Below are 21,639 nucleotides of genomic sequence, written 5' to 3'. Positions count from 1 at the left end.
GCTTTCCACTGCCTGTTGCGCTTTCAAACACTCCACTGACACACCAAGCTTACCCGGCCAAATATAAACTTAATCCTCTGCAAAGATAAATCTGCTTGGAAATTTAAGTTCAGTCCTTGAAAATTTACATGGGATAATAGAGTGGCCATGAGAACTCAGTGTGTGAGCAGTACGCACAGGTAACCATTTCCCAATGTCTCCCGTGTGCAGCCAGCCCTCCTGGTCCAGCGCCTCCGTTGTCTTCTCTTCATCTTTCAAGTAACCTTTGAACACATTGGGTCCTTTCACACAGATCTGGAAAAGAGTCAGGGGTGATGATAAATTAATTTCTTACTCTGTTGTAAATACAAATTAAGCAATAACTCTCAAGAATTGAAATATTTTAATCGCTGTGCTCCATGAAATTAAAATAGGTTGGGTTATAAAAATACCTATGGATTTTTTTCCAAGTTAATGGAAATATGAACTACAGTTTACAAAACTGATTTGCTTGAAGTTGATTTGCATTCAATTTGCAGTTAAAAATAACAAGGTTATTTCAATAAGCTGAATTTTTGTGCAGTATAGAAATAACAGCAATGTAGAAACCATAGCAATTCAGCTCTATTTAGCTGAACTAATTAATTCAGTCTTAACTGTTCAAGGAATCAGGCTGGAAGAACTACCACAGCTCCTTTTTAATTAATGCTTTGCTGCTCTGTTGCTAAATTGCCTTTTTCCTTTCCTGATTGCAATATGTAACACATCAGCAACCATGCACCTTACAAAGGTCAAATGCTTCTATAACTACATAACTACTTCATACAGTGTTAACTAATGAGAATTTGATATAAAAATGTGATTTGCTACCTCTCCTTCTCCTTTGGAAGCAAAATAATTCAGTTCTTCCACATCCTTCAATCTGATTAAGTTACAGGGCAAAGGGGCTCCTACATGACCTGGAAATCAAAGTTATCAAGTCATTTGTCATCTCTCCTATAAACAATAATTAGCATTTTATTATTAGTCAGTTGGATAGTTGTAGATATACTGGGTGTTCTTGCAGGAGCTGTGTCTGTGTGCAGAAATAATTTCCTCAATTAAGGTTTTGCACTATTAAGACTAAATACCCAAACCTCCTCTTCGGATGTAGAACCTATTTTCAAACAGCACAGAATGGTTTGGGTTGGAAAGGATCTTAAAACTCATCTTGTTCCAGCCCCCCTGTGATGGGCAGGAACACCTTCCCCTAGCCCAGGTCTCCCCAAGCCCTGTCCAACCTGGCCTTGATGTCCAGAATTTTTTTTTAAAGAAATGTGCATTTCTTTTATTTCTGCAAATGGTGGAAGAAAATCATTACCTGATGTCCAGTCACCTGGAGTTGTAAAGGTGCATCCAGCTGTGCACTCTGTTTGGCCATAACCTTCGTAAACCTGACAAAGAGATGGGTATCTTTAAAAGAGCACAGAAAATTTCTCAATTACGGGCTGAACTCCCAAGCACTGCCTTGTGGCACAGCCCTGGGAGCTGATCCTGCAGCTGCAATGCACGGGTGCACATCTCCCACAGGGACACTGGCCCTGGCTCCTACTGGGTACAACATTTCATTTCCATGACTGGAAATGACTACGGCTCTGTAGAGCTGAAAATACTGAGAAGACAAGGTAAACACTCAGCCTTTGAGTCAAGAAATGTGCTGCTCTATGAGAGGAATTTATTAGCGGGGGAAAAAGGTATTTTTGTGGGACATTTTGAAAATATTTTTTTTCCTGCCTAACTTTGGGCTCTTGAATGAGACCTTTTAGTTGCCCTGGGCTTCCTAATCACAGAGAAATAATGCAGTGGACACCTTAAGTGGGTTAGGCTGATGTCTGAAGATTATCTATCTCCATTTATATAGAGAATAAAACTCGTGTAATAATGTTCCCAGCACAGACACATTTAATTGCACACACTCAGTTCAGCACTGAGAGGCAGGTGGGATGAGCCCCTGGGGTCTCTCTGGGAGGTGCCCACAGTGAAGGCAGCTCTTCCCTGCTGCTCCCACCTCAGCCCCCCCGAGGGCTCTGTGGCCGCCCCAGCCCTGCTGCAGCTGTTGGATCCATCCTGGCACCGCTGCCCTAAATGCAGTTCTGGGGCTCTAACCCCTCTCCTCTCTCAAATCCCATTTTTCTCACTAGCAGTGGCTGAACAGCCCCGAGGAGCCCCACGAGCCCACCTGGCATCCGAGGGCGGCGCGGAGGAAGCCCAGGACAGTGGGAGAGGCAGGGGCAGCTCCTGTCACTATCATGCGGACACAGCCCCCCAGACTCGCCTGTTTGGGAGCAAAAGAAAAGCATCAGGAGCTCCTACAGATGGCAAAACCAGCAGCAAGGTGAGCATTGCTTACACACAGCTTGCACAAAGTGCCCTCTCTAGGACAGACGTGGAAGGTTCCCTGCCCATGGCAGGGGTTGGAACGAGATGATCTTCGAGGTCTCTTCCAACCAAACCGTTCCGTGATTGTGTGATTCTGTGATGTGGAAATAGAGACTGGCTCTGAAGCTTTCCTCAGGGATAAACCCCCATTCAGTGTGCAGAGGAAGGAGTCCCCACATCCCTGGCAGGACAAGCTGCACAGTCTCAGCTCCTGTGGCTGCTGTGCCTGGGCAGGCTGCAGACCTGGCTCTGGGAAGTGCTGGGAAAAAGCAGACTCTTCCCCCATCCAGTTTTCTTTGCTTATTTACACCTCGCTGGTTTTAATGAATTGCCTCTCAAATAATGCTGTCCCTTTTTTAAGGCAGATGACCTTCAAATATTTCTGGAGGGTATTACAGCAATTCCTGTGTCCCATTTTACTTCTTTCTCCTCCCCCTTCATTTCCTTTTCCTTATTCTAAAAGTGAAAAAGAAAACCCAGCACAAAAGCAAACAACTGCTGACTGAGCCTGCCTGTCTCGCCAGCCCCTGCATCAATATGCAGCCTGGCTTGCTCCTGGCTGGGTGAACTCTGCTATCTTTGCACACTGAGGACAACTAATCCACAGACCACAAGTACAGGCAGTTTCTTTAGTTAAAAATAAAGTGGAGTGTCTCCATATAAGTTATCCAATTAAAAAATGAAGTAATCAGAGCCTCCTGGAGTAGTACAGAGCCCAAAAGACCTGTTTAAAGGCAATTTAATATTTTTTTTTTAACTGAGACGTGTGGCACGCAGCAGGGCATTCTGATTTCTTTCCTCTCTTGCTAAACCATGACTCTTGTGTGCATTTTGCTTTACACCCTTATTCTTGTTTTCCTAGGAAAAAAAACAGATTTGAACATGCCCAACTGAAACCCAACCCTAAATCTAATCCTATCTGTAGAGAATTTGCAGGAAACTTTGGAGCAACACCTCTTTGATCTTCATGACCTTCCTGAATTTCATTCCTGGAATAGACTTGACACAATCCTCTCCCTGCCTGTCACTGGGCATGAGTGGGGAGAAACCATTCACCACAGGCATGGGCAGAGCCTGGGGTGGGTGACCTGTGCCCCCAAGGCAGAGCACCTGAGCAACAAAGGGGGTGACAGCTGCCCTGGTGTCAGAAGCTGTGATCCTTCTTCTGGGCAACTTCACCTGGCAGAGGGAAGTGCCTCCCCACAGCATCACATCCCTCCGTGGAGCCTGAGCAGGGGCACAGCTTGGATCTGAGAGCTGCAAAAGATTTTTGGCACTATTCCATAAATAAGTGATTTCCTGGTGCTGCTGAAGAGGGATGTGGCAAAAGCCATCCTGGTCTGCCTTGTGTTTCTCCATTCCCCTCTGGAAAGCTATCCCTAAGAGAACTGAGATATTGACATGGTGCATGGTGTTTAAAAACGAAAACATAAATGAAAACATAAATAAAAACACGTGGGGAAACTTCATGGAACAACAAACTGTGTTCTGTTTCCTTCTTCTGTTCAATTTTCCAGTCTGCTCTTTGCTGGTGAGTAGCAATTGCCCAAAGTTCATCACCAGGCACATGGACCACACTGACTTCAGGGAATCACAGAGTCATAGAATTGCTAAGGTTGGAAAAGACCTCTGAGATCATTAAGTCCCACTGTCAACCCAGCACCATCACTACTAAACCATGTCCTCAAGTGCCACATCCACACATTTTCTGGACACTTTCAGGGATGGTGACTCCACCACTGCCCTGGGTAGTGTTCAATGCTTGAAAACCCTTCCTGTGAGGAAATTTTTCCTAATATCTTAACATTCCCTGGCAGAAAACCAGTCACTGCTAGAAGAAACAACAGTTCTTTGTCTTCAGACTCACTTCTTTAATCACTTACCTGTATTTTATTAAAGAAAAGTTTATCCCACAAACTGTCATTCCTGATGATGCCGTTTCGAACTTCCGCCTTTTTCCGTCTGGCAGCAAATTCCAGGATCCAGCGCTTGAGGGACGTGTCAGCCTGGCTGAAGATCTGCAGGAGCGTGGGGTGAGAGGGCACATCAGCACCTGTTCTGCCCATTGCAGCCACCCAGCCAGGGGTACAGCTGCATTTGCAGCACAGCTGAACAAGGCTACCCCGGGGCTTTGTTAGTGGGGGAGAAGGAGCGGTGTGATCCACTACGTTCCCTGTTCTTTGTGCTGTTCCTTTGGGGAAAAAAGGCAGGATGGTGGTGCAGGTTTTGACTAGACTGATAGGGCTGCTATTTCTATATGATTTCCATGATAGGATTCAGTGAAGTCATGCAATTTAAACAACAGGGAATGAGCAATGTGAACACTGGAGCAGGTCTCAGTGCTGCCTGGTGCTGTGATGGGGCTGCACTTAATCAGGCACCAGCACAAACTACACCTCAACAAACAAGAAATCCTCAGTGCCCATCCCTCTAATGAGGCGCCAGACCCCCTGACCCAACAGTCCTGACCTTGGGGAAAAATTAAATCGGTAGCTTGTGCTTAAGCTCATCTTTAGAGGATAAGTCTTCTGAGGAATAAATATTCCCAGCTCGTCAAACAGATTTAGCGTGATGACCAGACATGCCTGTCTTAAATACCTTTACCTCAGTTTTAAGGATTTCTAAATCCAAAAGCCACCCTCATATTTACACTGCCTAAATCCTCATAGGCTTTTTGAAGTTACTGATTTTCTGCTGCCACCAGAAAGAGAAATTCAAGTTGCAAAACTGGTTGAAGGGCACAAGAAGTCCTTGTGCAGCCAGGTTTGACTGATGTTTCTGTGATGAACAAATCCCCTGTGTCTAGAAATGTCACTGGTAAGCTCAGTGAGAACAGGGTAAGAGGCTAAAAGAGAGGGATTTCATATTCACACAGCTGTGTCTGGAGCCTGTGTAAATCATCATAATTCAGACTGAGAGAGTGGAGGAGCTGTGTCCTTTACGCAGCGTGAGAATGTGTTTGCAGGAAGGCAGAAACAGAGAAATCTGCTTGGGAAAACTCCATGACTAAGGGAATTCTTCCACATAAGTACTGTACTGAAGGGACATTAAACTTCATTCCTCCAAGAAGAGCCCTCCCAACAGACTCACCTTGTCGTACATCCTGTTGAGCAGGCGCGGCACGACGGGGAAGATGGTGGGACGCAGGGCCTTCATGTCGTCGGACAGCAGACGGATGTCCCCCTGGAAGAACCCGATCCGCCCTCCGTGGCAGTACACTACAGACTGAGGGGGAGGAAAAGGGACACATGGAGCCTCCCTGCTTTCACTTCCCACAGCACAGCATCCCTCCCAAGCACATCCCTCCTTTCTTGAAATCCGGCTCTCCAGTACAGCAAAAACGGGGCTTTAGAAATACATGGAGAAGTAACAACGACTTTTGCACTGAACAGAAATATTTGGATGGTTCTGGGCACTTTTCAGTACTGGCAATTCAGCGTCCACCAAATTTGCCACTTGTTCTGGAAGAGCAAGGAATCAAAGCTTTCCCTTCATCCCGTGCATACAGGGATGGAGAAGTCCCAGTTGTGGTCAGATTCTAGATCAGAGGTCCCCCAGCCCTCCCACAGCAGCTCACAGCACGAGGACCAATTGTCAATACAGAAATGTACACTAAGAAACATCGTCAAACACTGAGCAGCAGCCGATTTTTAGAGGTTAATACTTTAGTTTTGTTTAAATACAACAGTACAGACTACGTTAGCAATACAGTGCCTGATCCTGTACCCAGAAAGAGAAGCCCACTTCACAAAAGGTGCTTGACTTGTACAGCAGCTACAAATCCAGAAGTTTTGTACTTGGAAAGGAAGCAGGGTGCTTTAATTGGACCAGAATGGAGCTGGATGTGTGGGGTGGGGCAGGGGGGTAACTGGTAACCAGTAATCCTGCAGAGGACCAGTCATGGATTCGTTAAAACTGGCATTTTATCACCAAAGAACATTTGGAGACTGGCACCACTACCCTGCTTTTAGAGTGCAAGGAGGAGAAGGCATCCTTAGCAAGCACCCACGATGCCAGAGCTGAGCTCAGCCTTCCTGAGCAGACTGAGAACTTCAGCTCCCTTCGGTGGGCTTGTCTCCCCCAAACAATTATCCAGTTGAAAATTCCTTAAGAGATACCCAAGTATTTTTGTGCTGCTCCTAAAACCCTGTGATATTAACCTGAGCACTCTCACTGCTCTGTCAGGCAGTTAGACTGTCTCCATCAGCTGAAACCACAGGAATTTTATACATGTGATGTGGGTTTAATAAACATCACACTGCTGAATCTGTGCTTTACACTGCACATGGATTTAAAAAAAAAATATGTCAATGTGCTCAGTGGGAATTAAAAATAACAACTAGAAGTTTTTATCTTTAAAGAATGTATCTGTATAATTTTAACTGTAAATTCCAGGAACTAATAATGGTGGCTAAAACTAGGGATGCTGACACAGTGCTTGCTGTTCAGAATGTTTTTGAAAATTACTTTTCAGCCCTTTTGAAAAAAATCTTTGCATTAATGAGCATTTTCAGCAGGGAGGATAAACCTCAACATCCTTTGGAGGCTGTCCCTTTCAGTACAGCAACATCCTGTGAAATGAGGGCATTTCAAATGTTTTTAATTTCTTCCCATCCCCCATCAGATGACTTTTGAATAATTACATCCTTGTTTGCTGGCAAAGCCATTTGCCCAAACAGTGCTGGCACACTGACCAACTTGCCTTGCAAGTGGAGAAAGGCTGTGCTGTAATTCTCCAAATCTTTCATGGGCTTTCACTTCCAATTTGTGAGGTTTTTAACAGGGCAGAAATATATTATTTCTGGCACAGATGTTACCAAGAAGTGGGAGGTTTAAATTCAGACGCTTGTCTGACTCAAAAAATATGCTTTCAGCCTGAAACAGTCCTCCCTGAGAAAGTACAGAGCTGCAACTGGAGCCAGATCCACTCTTCACATACTGGATCAGTTCTGAGCTTGCAGCTTCTCAGGCCAGCAGACCTGATGTGGTTGCCTAACCTGACTTGCCCAACACACCAATTGCAGCACAAATTATCACCTTTTTTTTTTTTTCCAGAAAGAGACTGGAGTCAGTTCTGCTGGCTGGCAAGAGCCAGTGCTTGGATCTGCCACCCTTCCCAGGGGACACTGGCTCCAGTGGTGCCCACAGCACCCTGCCCTGCCAGGAGCATCACGTGTCTCACACCATGCCCTCAGTTTCCTCTTCTGCAGTGTAGCCAAACTGGGGTGAGTTTTTTTTGCAAATCTGGTTATTTATGCAATAAAACGATTTTAGCTGGTGTAGAAAATGGCATGAAATTATCTTGACCCCCATGAAAGGTCATCCTGGAGTGCTTAGAAAAGCTGCCCCCCAAACTGCACAGGCAGCAGTAGCCATGAGCTGAACAAGCAGGTAGCTCGTTGCTGAAGGGCTGTTTTCCAGTCTCTGAGCCAAGTGTAAGCTGGAAAACTTGGGAAACTCTCCTGGAATAGCTCTGGACTCACAGCCATGGCACTGAGACTGCAGCTGGGCCCTGGTGTTATGCATGTGGCACTTCTGGAGTACAAGCTTTTTTAGTTCTACAAGATATGACTGGTTATTTAGTATTTTATTCATTTAATTTTTTTCTTTTTTGGTGTGGAAAAAAGACGATTTCCACTGACACCAGGACCTTACCTGTACCATTCTCTCAAACATGTGTGCTAAAGGCAAATAGGAAATGTGTACATCCTCACAAGTAGGAGACCACTGACTCTGGAAGAAAACACAAGGAGCCCCACGAGGCCTCGTCAGTTCAGGCAGGTTTCTTACCTGTATAACTCTTTCAAACATGTGAGCCAGAGGCAGGAAGGAGATGAGCACATCGTCCTGTCTCGGAAAGATCACTTTCTGCAGGTGGAGGGCATGGGAGACAGAAAGGAAAGAAACACTGACAGGAAGACAACAAGAAAGTCATAAAACAATAAAGAGAAAAATGGCACCAGAGGAGCAAAAGGGTAAAGATTGTCAAGAGAGGAGGGAGCGGCGGACACAGGGAAGCGTTAAAGCCACAGCGTCATGGAGCTGGGTTAGCAGGAGGAGCAGAGAGATGCACACACAGGGCATGGAGAGCCCTCCACAGCAAAGGCAGATGGGAATCTGGGAATGGAGGCTCACCCTGGCAGAGAACCCAGGCTGTGTTCACTGCTCTCTCTCAGGAGGTGCTGAGCCCCCCATCTGTGCTCTCAGCTGGGTGCACAACAGCAGGATCCTGCAGCAAACCTGCAGGAGCCCCCAGGATCCCTGTGCCAACCTGCAGGAGCCCCCAGGATCCCTGTGCCAACCTGCAGGAGCCCCCAGGATCCCTGTGCCAACCTGCAGGAGCCTCCCGAACACCGTCAGGGCTTTCCCACATTGCACAGAGCCCATCTGAGAGTCACAGTGGTACTGGAGTCAAAGTTATAGATTGTTTTGGTTTTTTTGCTTTTCCTTTGGTTAATCATTGATTTGAATCAGAGTATGTTGGGAAAACGAATGATTTCATTTTTAGCTGCAAAAATTATTGACTTCTGTTAGCATTTCTCATCATTTTAAGTGATTGAAATGTGATTTTAAGGGCATTGTCACTGTCCCACAGACAGGCACAGTGGGGAAAGAGAAAGTTGGGCAAATTATTAAGAAAATAACTGACCAGTCTTCAGTTTGCCAAGTTTTTAACTCTCTCCTGCAAGCTGGAATGAACAAAGGCCCCAAGAGCCTTACCTAACCCATGCCCCAAAAGAAAATAGCTTCTCTACCTGCATTTCCTAGGGTAAGGCCTGCTATACTATTATGGATTACAAAACCTGAAAGGTTGACTACCCAATAATTTGCACCAAGGCCAGTGGTTAGTGGAAAATGGGTATAAAAATCTATCAGGTCACAGTAGTAACAGTTTATACCCACTTTGCATCTCCACTGCTCGGGTGGAACCGATAACCCGTGAGCTGGGATATGGTGGATGCAGGCACAGGAGTTCCTCCCTCAGGGGATATTTTATTGAAGTTAAATCTGGGCTGGTCAGATTTGGGTATGGCCTCCCAACCATCACCTCCTGAAGTCAAACAACACTGACCACGTGGGTGTTTTCAGCATCCCATTACATATTATTTTGTCTGTCAGTCTGAATGAAGCCATTAGGGCCTGCAGACCTATTTATATGTTATTACAGTTTGGCCTCATTTTTTGCAAGCACAGTAATGCAAAACCTTTAACATCACCAGGGTTTTTATGTACTGCTTTAAAGGCCCAGACAAAATAATTTGGTTTTAAATCAGACCAAAATGATGACATTGAATGGTATTTCAAAGTTGGCACAGTTGTCCAGTTAACTGCAAAAATTAAAACAGCCTCTTGGCATTTGAGACCAACCTTATAATGAAGCTCTGGGCTCACTTCAAAATATGCTCAATTCCTAAAAATCACTGATCTAAGTAAAACTGGCATGAGAGTATGTAAACAGCAAATCTACAGGACTTCTCATTTTATTTCACTAATTTATACTCTTTTCAAGTGTTTTGCACTTTGCTGAATTTCATTACTGTGGTCAGACATTGGCCAAATCTTGGGGATCAGCTACAGACCTTTCCCCCTGCCTGCAGTACTCTGGTGACTGGAGCTCTCAAATTCACAACCACTTACACCAGACTCTGCTCTCAATCTGATACCTTTGAGACGAATCAAGGAGTCCCACTGCAGTCAGCAAACACTAAATCCATTTTTATGGGCCAGTCCTGAAGGATGCCAAGTTCCCTCAGCTCTAAATGAAGTCTCTTCCAAAATAAACGTTGCTGCCCTTTGGAGCTCAGACCTCCCCACACCTCAGCTTCCATTTGTGCCTCTGAGGCCACCGAGAGCCCGAGGGCTCCTGCAGCAAAACACTGCCCTTCCCCTTCCCACTGCCCATGGCTGGAGCCACAGCCCTGCAAGGACTGGGACAAGGGAGCTCAGTGGGACTTCCCACGTCACATGTCCAAGTTTCTTTACACCAGGAAACCTCAGAAAGTTCAAGGATTAAGGTAATAAGACTGCAGTAATTTCAACCTCAACAATAAGACCAGCGAGGGGTACGAGGTAACCAACTGTCCATCCAATGTGCATATCACGACTTTATAGAATTCCTTGTTTGCTACCAAAAATTAGATTATTTGTATTTGTTCTATTTAAGCTGTTAATCCTTACCATGTTGTGGTAAAGTGATTCTGCTCCCTACAGTGTTTCTAAACACAAGTTTACACACTGTGTGAAACGTATTATAAAGGCACTTGGCCAGTACTATGCTTTTTTAGAAATATGTATGACAGAAACTGAGATACACTGGAATATCAATGAAATTAACCATTCTTGTTAAAAAGTATGTATGTTCTTCTATATATTAATATATACACACACCCACTCGGTATGCAGAGAGCTTTCAAATCAATGAGGACGTTGTGGGGCACAATGGGACACAAAGAACACAACTGCACCCTGAACTCCTCCTCAAGCACCAGTTGCAACTGTACAGGACTTGTCTGCTCTCCTAATTCTTCAAAATGAGTTAATTAATTGATTTACAGGAGTCAGTATTGCTTCTCAGCAACTTGTGCCCTACAGAGCCTGGGAGCCAGGGCTGGAAAGGGGATTTAATGCCCTCTGGTGCTGTAGGCTCAGCCTCGCTCCCATTCCCATGGATTTGGCCCTGTGAGCAGGAGAAATTTCACCTCTAATCTGCAAGAGTGGATTTGCAGCCCGTGCAGGGCCCCAGCTTAACCCCCACACCGTGCACATGGCAATGTTCTCTAGCTCAGGGTATTCACCTCCGTCACTTTCAAAAAGCCTGAAAAATCCGCCACCACGTTCCCATGGGTCAGCATAGCACCTTTGGGGTTCCCTGCAAGGAAACAGAGAGGGAGTTTAAACCATGAGCCAGAAGGGAACTTTTGAAAACTTAACACCAAAAAAAAATTAAAAAAAAAAGAAACAAGAAATAGTTAAAATATTAAGTTCTCTTCTTGAATTTTAAAACTTACGTAATCTTCACCGTCATTTCTGTGCAGTAACATGCACCTAAAGCACTTACTGCAATACTCAAACTTTAATGAAATGATACTGTAAACACAAATATTTCTGTTGGAGACTCTGGACAACAGTTTCCAGCAGAAATAACCCAACTGCCATTTCTGAGAGTGCTCAGATGGAGCCGCCTGATAAGGACAGGCATTAGACCAGGCTGGCTGCTCCAGCCTCTCCAGGGAGGATTTATTTCATCCAGATTTTGACTAAGAATGATATTGAACACCAAGAAACACCATTTAAAAGGCTCTTACACTCTTACTTAGCCAGTACTCTAGATAACCTGAACAATGCCGAAAACAAAAAGACTCTATGAGGCTGCAATTAAAGGAAGTCATTAATAGTGTCAGCAGTAGAGGAGAAATGTTTTGGAGACAGTCCTAAATCCATCAAGGAGCCAGCAAAGCCCCAGAGCTGGGCACTGCCCCTGCAGTGTTTCACCCACCACTGGTGGGCAACTCTGCACCACCAATATTTGCTTTCTCACCCTCCTTTCTCAGCTGGCCACCCCTTGCATCTCAGATCTGTTCAGACGCCAAAATACAGGGTTTGTTAAGCAGCAAACACACAGGCTGAACCTCCAGGCACACAGACCAGTGGCACGGAGAGCTCTGCACGTCCTCCTGTCACAGCACTGTCCCTTTTCATCACCCTCCAAGGGTTTATTTCTGAAAAGAAGGTGTAGCTCAGCTCGAATAAAGATTACAGGGCCAGCCTCTCTCTCTCTCCAGCAGGTTTTTAAGCAGATTGTTTTAATTCAATCACACCAGTGCCACGTAGCAGCACATGGGAGGAGTTGTGCCCTGCGGGGCCCAGCACGGGGGGCACGGGCAGCCTGGCAAAGCTCCTACAGGTAATGGAGCTAAATGGCAAATCAGCCAGAATTTCATCCTGCCCTCCTTGGATTAGAAGGGGCAGAGGTGCTTTGTGAATATGTTTCAGCACAGGAAAAGATGTTTAATCCTCTCACTTCAGAGCATTTTGCAGGCTGGGAGCCCTCCGGGGTGGGCACGGGCACACACAGCACTGAGCCCTGTGCCCTGCCAGGGTCACCAACATCGCTCCTACTCGACCTCACAACTAATTAAAGGCAGGCCCAAACAGCAGGAGCAATTGTTGCACACATTTATTGCACCAGAGAGGGATATATTTTTAACACAATATATTCCACTGAAAATCCATATCTGCTGTTCCAAGTGCCTCGAGTAATTCAGTCCCAAACACTTGCAGATGAACACGGTGCACAGGAGGCTGGTTTGGTGTCGCTGCCATTCATCCTCATCCAAAGCTCAGGAGTGAAGCTGGGGCTGACAGCTTTGCCAGTCACAACTGCTCCTGCCCTGACGTGCTGGACCAACGGGCTGGTGGGTGCCAGCTCAGCCTGGCAGGTTATTGTCACAGCTGGGTGCACACATGGATCCAGACCTCAAGAAAACTCCACAAACCAGTGCCAGTTGTAAATACACATCACAGCCCAGAAATTGTTTGTGTTATTCCAGCTGAGTCCAGCCAGCCAGCGTGCACAGCCCTTGCAGCTCCCACAGCTCCCACAGCTCAGAGAGGATGTGCTGAGTACTGGTTTGGAAACTCAAAACTGTGCCCTCCAGCTATACCTACATCAGAGTTGGTCCCTGCACCTTGACAAAGCTCTTCAGTTGTTTGTTTTTTTTTTGGAAGATTTCAAGTATTCAAGGCCAGGCTGGACAGGGCTTGGAGCATTGTGATCCAGTGGAAGCTGTCCCTGCCCATGGTTGGAACAAGATGTGCTTTAAGGTCTCTTCCAAACCAAACCAGTCTGTGATTCTATGGGAAGATTTCTCAGATCTCAGACTCATTTACTTACTCCACCTCTGACTTGAATGCAGTTCAGTACCTCTGTTTAAGCCACCCTGCCACGCCTGGAAGCAGAGTGAACATCCTGGCTCCTTCCCTGGGTCCCTCCTGCTCAGGCTGTGGAATAACGGTGTCGGAGCAGAGCAGCAGTGTTGGAGCCAGGAGAGCCTTCATCGGGAGAAATCCAGAACAAACTACACTGCCACAGGGCAGCTGCAGCTTTTTTGGGCTGGGAGACTCCTGTAAATTCTGACCTTCCTCAGTAGTTCTGTTCTAAGAGTTAACCCAGTAAATCAAGTGCCCCTTTCTGTGAGCCCTTTCCCAGAACTGCCACTTTGAGAGAAGAAGGTTGGCAGTCATGCTGCTGTTCTATTTTAAAAAAATCAATGCCAAGTCTGTAATGCTGCTCCTGTTTGAATTTCCTCAGAAAGACAGGCCCAGTGAGTCTCCTGTTACGGAACAGATGCCCTGTGATCCCAACCGTTGATAGCCCGGGAACGTCAGGTCCTCCTTATCTTGGTGCCAGGGCTTGACAGTTCTCATCAGCAACAGAAGAACCTTTCCCACATTGCTAAATGGGTCTTTCAAGTAGCAGCTCCAGCACTAACTCAGTGGTGTGATCCATCAGTGTTTTGGGATGCAAGCACTTTCCTCCCCCTGGGAGCTCTGGCAGACAGGAACAGGCACTGCCAGGCTGGGAGAAACCGCTGGGAAGTCATTTTTATCCAACTGGTTACGGGTGGATCCTTGAGGGAATGACAGTTGACTCCTCTGGAGTAGCCAGTATGACAAATTTTATCCTGATGGTTTGGGGACATCTGTGTGCCTTTGGCCCATTTCCAAGTGCTGATGGTTTCTTGGCACAACCATGAAAGCTGGTCTTGTCATCGGAGCTCAACAACCTCAGACTCTCCCTTCTCCCTGGGGAGGCATTGGGACATCTGGTCCTATCAAAGAAAAGCAAACATTAAAGTCTACTTTGGGGAATTGTTTCCAATTTTACCATTTCCAGGTTACAAATTCTACAGAAGAGATTTTTTTTTTTCACACTATACTAAAAATACTTAGAGCCCTTCAGAATTGAAAAAGCCCCAGAGAACATATTCTTTGAAAGAAAATTCTAAATCTGGTCATTAAAAATGACGGGCTGTACAGAACTCCAAGCCTTTTACATCAAAACAAATACAATGTGGAAAACAGACCAGAGTGTTGATGCAAACTCTGGAAAAGCCAGAGAGTGGTGTGCAAAGTCCTACACTAGCAGGGTGGGTGGGTCACAAAGCATTGCTCTGGGAGAGTTCAATATGAGAGGTTTGCAGAATTTGAAATCTCTGGTTTGGATGGGAGAAAGGAAATGAGCTCCCTGGTTGTCCTAATTCTGTAACCTCGGGCATTTTTCTAAGAAAAACACAAAATCAGAAGCTGGCCCATGACTGCATTTGCAAATAGGAAAAGAAAGTTAAAAACCCCCCTTTTCTATGCAGAATTGCTTATTTAGAAATAAAAATATCAACAAAAATGTGGCTTGACAAATTAGTCACTCTGCACTTGAGAATGCACACAAACACTCTGTGCCCTGTTGTATCCATGGCATGGCTCCTTCAGCTTCCTGCAGGTCCCAGCTGTGCCCAGCCCCTCTGCACTGACCCTGTACATGGCTCTGATATCCGTGTCCTGCACTGACTCCAGTCTTTCCCATTTAGGAATTCCCAGTGCTGGGACACAGCAGAGTCACAGGCTCCTTTCCCTCCGTGCTCTGCCCTGGGCACTCTGAAGTGCAGAACCCAAAACTAACAGTGATGTACAGAAGTAAAATACCCAAACCCTTTTAATACACCTTGAGTTTGTACTTGGGGTTGATAAAACAGCTGCCTACCTGGTCTGCAGCACAGGTCTTCTCTGGGGGTGGAAGATGAAGGCGTCCCCTCGTGCCCAGCCTGACCCACAGGCTGGGCAGCACCAGCAGCTCCAGCATCTTCTCTGGCCTAAAGGGGCTGAGGCCAAACCGAGGATGCTTTGGGGTAGGACCAAGCATTAGACAATCCTGAGAGCACAGGTGAACGTGGAAGAGCTGCTCCAGCAGTCCCTGGAGCATGGGAAGTGCAAAGGCAGCTTCCCAAGCAGTGATGCCTTGTGCATCACCCTGTGCAGCTTTAAGGGAGATGTTACAGCGGTTGAGTTCTCAAGAGTAGGAAATCCCTGCAAGCTGATGAAAACCAGGGTCTGGAGAGAGGAGAAAGCACTGCCTCTGCTGCAAACAGGCAGGAAAATGATGCTGCTCATCCCCAAGCAAAGGAGGCCAGTGGCACATGGGTACCAGCACCCAGGGCTGCCCAGGCTCAGCCCCGACCTCCCCAGCACGTGGTGCCCCAGGGCCAGCCCAGGCACATGGGCAACACACCAGCAGAGGAGACACAGGTGACAAGGACCTTGGTGAGGCTGAGGACATCAGTGTGCTTAAGATACAGAAAATGGGAAGCTGTGGAACCACATTTCAGTGTTTTAGGTTTTTTTTTTTAAACATCTGCAGAAGATAAATACAAATCAACCAAGTGCTTCACAACTACACTGTAAAAGGGGAAGCAGAAACATGGGCAGGTTCCCAGAAAACTGGAAAATTGCACTGGCAAAGTGTATGTCAGAGAATTCAAGTGAAAAAGAAAAATGTTATTTTTAATTTGCAATCTACAGAAATGTATATACACATATATATTCTAAAATATTTAAAGTGCATAGAAATATCATTGCCATGTCAGTATAACAGCAAGTTTGCATATATTGAAATGGGATTAATGAATAATTTCATAATATATTCTAACATTTCAAGATTTAAATGCCTCTTTTACCTGTAGTGCCACTAGTAAAACAGACAATTGATAGATCTTCTGGTCGAGGAGGCTGGAAATACACAAGGAGAATAAGAAAATCACATTAATCAAATGCAGAAGGGTTAACGGGAGAGACTGTTGCCATTGTGTAAACCTAAAGACTAAACCAATTATGTTTTAGCTTTGCCATAAAAACCTTTCCGTTCCCTCAAACCATCATAAAACTCTTTTTATCAGGTTTCTTCAGTTGATGCAAACTCTATTCCTTGTGCTTTGCTCCAGCTGCACTAAGGACATGCTTTAGGGTAAGAAGACTGAGGGAATACTTGCCTTGCCATTAGTATTTGCAAAGACATCATCTATACCTGTAGGTGTGTGGGAAAACTTGGGATAACTTACTGATTTCCAGATAATTCTGGAAACAACTCCACAACAGGAAACAAGATTCCAAAGCTGCTGATTGCTCCCATTTCCAGCAGCATCTCTGTATTCTCAGCACCACCTCATGTGTGTGCTATTTTGGGTCACGAATGACTAAATAAAAAGCTTGAACATCAGAAGCTGCTTTTGAGAGTTTTGCACGAGTATGAGCAGCCAGTGAAAAATATCACAGCAATTTTCCAAAAATATCCCAGCTAAATACTGCCAAGGAGTGTTTCTGAGCTACAGAAACCCCAGCAGAAAGCGAAGGGTGCAGAGACATTCCCCCAGTGCCACCCTGGGTAACTCCTGGAATTCGAGTGACTTAACCACAGCACTTCACTGCTGTCCCATTAAATGTTCAGCAGGGATGAAGCAAATACTGTCCATCCTTCCCTGGGAGGGTGGGGAGGCCCTGGCACAGGTTGCCCAGAGAAGCTGTGGCTGCCCCATCCCTGGAAGTGTCCAAGGCCAGGTTGGACAGGGCTTGGAGCAACCTGGGCTGGTGGAAGGTGTCCCTGCCCATGGCAGGGGGTGGAACTGGATGGGCTTTAAGGTGCCTTCCAACCAAACCATTCAATGATTCTGTGATCTCCATTGGATGGTATCAGCAGTCCCTGGGCTCCTCCACTGCTTCCCTCATGGAGAGGCTTCCTCTGCCAGAGAAAACCTTCCCCCCTTTTGTCAGTGCAATAAATGTCACACTGTCAGCTGCAGCTGGAAGTGGGAAAAGCAACATGCCAAGACTCACCACAGGCACATGTCGACTCTCACGGCCACGGTCCTGGAAGAGATTAAAGTAACAGAAGTGACTTTCACTTTAATTCCTGCAGTGTAACCCACTTGCTAATCATCTGCAAACCATTAAGGGAGAGTGTGAGCTAGAGCAGAAAAATTCGTGGCTGGCACTTAGGTCATCTCTTCTCTCCAGACTTTCTTGCCTTAACTGCAGTGCCATCCTTGGATTTCAAGCAGTGCTTGGGTTGGTTGAGCTGGATCCAGGGTGTTTCATACAAGTGTGAGGCTGTAGGCTTACATGTAGGAGGACAGCATCTCAAATAACAACCTGCTTCCCAGGCCTAAATAGCAGCTGATAGTGTATTTGAGGAGAAAGGACTGGAATGTTGGCTCTGCCATCAACAAGGAACAACACCAAGAGGCGACTGCACCAAGCTCAGTATTATCAGCCATAAGCTGCTCTTTTGTGCTCTCCAGACACTGAACCTGCCACGTGGTTCACAAGTCCCCGTATATTTTACTGTCTTTTTATAGAAATTACAAAAAATTGTTAAAGGAGAGGGAGAGCAAATTCACCTCCACCTCCTGCATGGTCTGGATGCGAACCCCGCAGCGCCTCCCTCTCTCCACCAGCTCCTTCTCAAAGGGGTCCATCAGGATGATGGAGCTCAGGCCGGGTGTTTCCTTCCTCTCCACATGGTCCAGGAGGATTCTGGCTTTTTCAGGCTTGTCACAAATGACCGTGGAAATGTCAGCTGGAAGAAGAGCAGCCAAACAAGCTGTCTGCAGTAAATCCTTTTTAATGCAAGACTCTGGCTCACAGCTAACGCTGTATCAGTTCTGATAGTCACTCCAGGCTACATCAGAAATCCCAGCACTCTCTTGAAAAATTACTGCAATCTTAGCTAACCTAAATCAATGCCAGAGCTGCAGCTGACATCCACGATTATTCTGGGATTCAGCTCAAAATAATAAAATTGCTCCCCACACGGGTTATAAAATCCAGGAGGTAAAATATGAAGCAGCACAGGAGTGGGTGGCTGTGGAGTAATTCCCACACCCAGAGCAGCCCTGTCCATGGCTATGCACAACTGGGAATGTGGGAAACATGGTGGAGGCAGCCCTGACCCAGCACGGGGACACACAGCTCCCCAGGAACCTCTCTGAGTGACTTCAGGGCACTCAAGGAGTCACAATGCCCCATCCCTGGGAGTGTTCAAAGTGTTCAAAGCCAGGTTGGACAGGGCTTGGAGCAACCTGGGACAGTGGAAGGTGTCCCTGCCCATGGCAGAGGGGTTGGAACTAGGTGAGCTTTAAGGTCCCTTCCAACCCAAACCGTTCTAGGATTCCACATTCCCTGTCTTTTAAAAGCAGAAAATGACCCATTCTGAGCAACAAAACTGATTTCTGAGAAGATGACATCAATTTTGGTGTTACCTGTGTTGACAATGTACCGAATGGCTCCAGGACCCAAAGTGTCATAGAGGGGAACCACCACCATGGAGTAGGTGTAGCAAGCCAGCTCAGAGATGATCCACTGCAGGAGGGCATGGAAGCACAGAGGTGAGAAGGGGCCGTGGGAGCAGATTTAACACACTGAGAACAAGCTGACAAGTCAGGAACATTATTAATACAACATCAAGGTGAATTTAAAATCTCACCTCTGGACGGTTTTGAGCAAAGACCCCAATGAACTGCTTTGTGGATGGCTTGCAGCCCTGCTGCAGAAGGCCTGAACCCAGAGCTTCTGCTCTTTCAGCCACCTGGAATTTGGAGAGGAAAAATACATAAAAAAAGAGGAATATAAGCAATACCAAACTAAGTGAAGAGTTATACAGGGAGGCTCTCAAATTATCATATTTGCTATCGAAAAGTCCAATTTTTATCTTATCAGGAGCCATCATTAGTTGACTAGCAGTTGATGTCTGGCTGGTGATGCCCCACGGCTCCAGAGTGTGTCAGTGCTGCAGTCAGGAGTGGGCTCATGGCATGGAGCCAGCCCCTGGAAGCTGACACACCGATCCAACACCTGGATGTGCCCAGGTGGGGACACGGGAACCCTCACACAGCTCAGGAGCTACACCCTGGTGTGGCCCGTGTGTCACCAACAGGCACCCAACACCCCTTCTTCTGTCAGGCAGGGGGAGAGGATGGACAAGGGTGTCATCTCCAGCTCACCTCCTTGTAGGACAGCCACTGGTAGGGCTGCTTGGGTTTCCTGAACCCCAGGCAGGGGCCGTTCTCTGGAAGACACAAGCAGAGATGACAAGTCATGGGGTTAATGCCCAGTGCCACACTGTGGGGATGTGGCAGAGCCCTCCCACAGTAAATCCAGTTACTGGGGGGCTGCCTCTCACTCCAGCAAATTACACACACAAAAGCACCTGATGGAAATCGAGCTGCTGGGATCCCAAAGAGCTTTAATCCCCCCCCCTGAGCTACAGGAGGGACAGCAGCAGTTTGCCCCAAACAGCTTCATCAGAAGACACTTCTGGGAAGGTCATCTGAGCATTAGTGTCTGATGAGGGCTCTCATCCCAAACCCCAGCTCCCACTGCTTGCACTGCCTTTTGATTAACAGTTCAAAGTGAAAACTGCTATTTTTAGCCCAGCCTACTCTGGAGGAGGGTAAAACAACATGCAGCACTGCGTGACAGGATGAAGATTTGAAAAGTTTAAATAATTTGCTGACTGTACCTACCTGCACAAGACCCTTTCCTCCATACACCTACTGAGTCATTTATTCACCCCTGTCCTGTGGGGTGGAACAGGTGCAATTCCACTGAGGTTTTTGGTGGCATCAAAAATAATAATCTGACCATGAAATTGTTGTGTCCAATGAGGCATGACATCATAAACAGCAGACACAAAAATGGTTATGATAGAGCAGGGAAGAATCATCGTGGCTTTTTGGAGTGGGACACAATGTCTCAGGAGTGTTTGAGAGCTTTCTGATGATGCCACCAACTGATGGGTAAGGACATCTTCATCACCTGGTCCCCCCCTCTGCCCCCTCTGCTCCCAGGCCTCCTCACCACCGTGCTCTCACCAGAGATGCTGAATCCCCTCCTGAAGACCTCGTACATGGTCCTGGCATCATCGTAGTAGTGTGTCAGCAGCTGAGGGCTGTCCCCGATCACCGACCGGCGCGCCCCGGCCAGGCCCTGCGGGACACCAGGGGACAAAGGTGACACGGTGGGACAGGGACCCCCCCACACAGCACCATGCTCCCCAAAGAGCAGTGAGACCTCTGCACCACCACCACACTCCTGCCCCAAAAAGGGATGGGGAGGTGAGACATCCCCCTCAGCACCCTGGTGACACCTGCCCAGAGAGGAGCTCCCCTTCCCAAGGGGATTTAAGCAGGAATTATGGATCTGCAGGTAATGGACTGGGCTGTGCTGGGGGGAGTGACTGCTCTGGGCTCCACAGATCCCCAGGACTGGCACCAAGGACATCGAGACCAACATGAAGGACAGACTAAGGCAGAGGCTCAGCAGGGGTGTTTTAGGAGTGGGCAGGGGAGATAGCCAGCGTGGGGGTGACCAAACTGGGACTGCACTGGGAGTCAGAAGAAAGTCTAACTAAAGCCTTAACCACAAGGGAAAAACTGCCTTGAAAAATGTAAATTCCTCCCACCCTTTTAAGAAGCTGTTGGAATTAAAGACAATAACTTTTTAGAGGGAACATCACAAAAGGCTTTAAAAATTCTCATCCCACTTTCAGATATTAAATTAAGTGGAGATAAGTTTCAAAAATATTTCTGCTCTTTAAAACAGAGCAGCTTCATTAAACTTTAAAACCTTTGCAAGCATGAAAATTAATAACTCTTCAGCCTCTAAGCATGGATTCAGGTCTACTTTTTTCTTACTATTACCAAGTTTGCAGCAGCAAACTCAGCAATGGGCACACATGAGGAGTGCCAGTTGATCTGGTCTTACAAGCTGTTACCTCTCAGTGGTTTCTCCCATGCAATAGCAGTGCCTCTAATTTTTGGCCATGGACGGTTAAGTAAAGCTAAGACCAAAATGTTACTGAGAATGTAAGAGAATAAATTAATGTGCTGCATTCTAGTTTTCCAGTTTTCAGAAAGAGGTGAATTGCTGAATGAAGGGGTGAGGGGATCCCTGGCACAGGGCATTACATGGCTGATTTCAGGATGGGGTTGGGGAACTACAGAAACAAAAAAAAATGCCTTCCTGGCCTCCCTTGTGGACACAGACCTGTTGGGGTGAGTCCAGAGCAGGTCACAAAGGTGATTAGAGGGATGGGACACCTCCCTTAAGAGGAAAGGCTGAGAGAGCTGGGGTTGTTCACCCTAGAGAAGAGAAGGCTCTGGGGAGACCTTATTGAAGGGGGCCTATAAAAGAGAG

At 46.6% G+C, this 21,639-nt stretch overlaps 1 protein-coding gene across 4 annotated transcripts in view; it reads right to left on the bottom strand.

Annotated features, from left to right (window-relative positions):
• The window catches only part of ACSL6 (acyl-CoA synthetase long chain family member 6), a 30,852-nt gene that overhangs the window by 8,640 nt on the left and 573 nt on the right, over positions 1-21,639 (bottom strand). Inside the window, exons 2-16 of one of the 4 annotated variants that reach the window (XM_018081085.3) lie at positions 20,316-20,430; positions 19,446-19,510; positions 18,929-19,030; positions 18,705-18,804; positions 17,844-18,022; positions 17,281-17,313; positions 16,128-16,179; positions 11,193-11,266; positions 8,053-8,265; positions 5,488-5,622; positions 4,281-4,415; positions 2,198-2,293; positions 1,340-1,412; positions 850-938; positions 178-294 (exon numbers count right to left, since the gene is read on the bottom strand). In XM_018081085.3, the coding sequence (XP_017936574.1) occupies positions 178-294; positions 850-938; positions 1,340-1,412; positions 2,198-2,293; positions 4,281-4,415; positions 5,488-5,622; positions 8,053-8,265; positions 11,193-11,266; positions 16,128-16,179; positions 17,281-17,313; positions 17,844-18,022; positions 18,705-18,804; positions 18,929-19,030; positions 19,446-19,510; positions 20,316-20,430 (1,578 nt within the window). Of the gene's footprint in view, positions 1-177; positions 295-849; positions 939-1,339; positions 1,413-2,197; positions 2,294-4,280; positions 4,416-5,487; positions 5,623-8,052; positions 8,266-11,192; positions 11,267-16,127; positions 16,180-17,280; positions 17,314-17,843; positions 18,023-18,704; positions 18,805-18,928; positions 19,031-19,445; positions 19,511-19,967; positions 20,065-20,315; positions 20,431-21,639 lie in introns of those variants that run through there. The other 3 variants (XM_018081087.3, XM_018081088.3, XM_018081089.3) reach the window with 3 other exon arrangements.

Source organism: Manacus vitellinus, unplaced genomic scaffold (genome assembly GCF_001715985.3).
Source record: "Manacus vitellinus isolate BGI_N305 unplaced genomic scaffold, ASM171598v3 scaffold_51_pilon, whole genome shotgun sequence".
NCBI classification, from domain to species: domain Eukaryota; kingdom Metazoa; phylum Chordata; class Aves; order Passeriformes; family Pipridae; genus Manacus; species Manacus vitellinus.
This window is presented reverse-complemented; position numbering and strand designations above follow the sequence as displayed.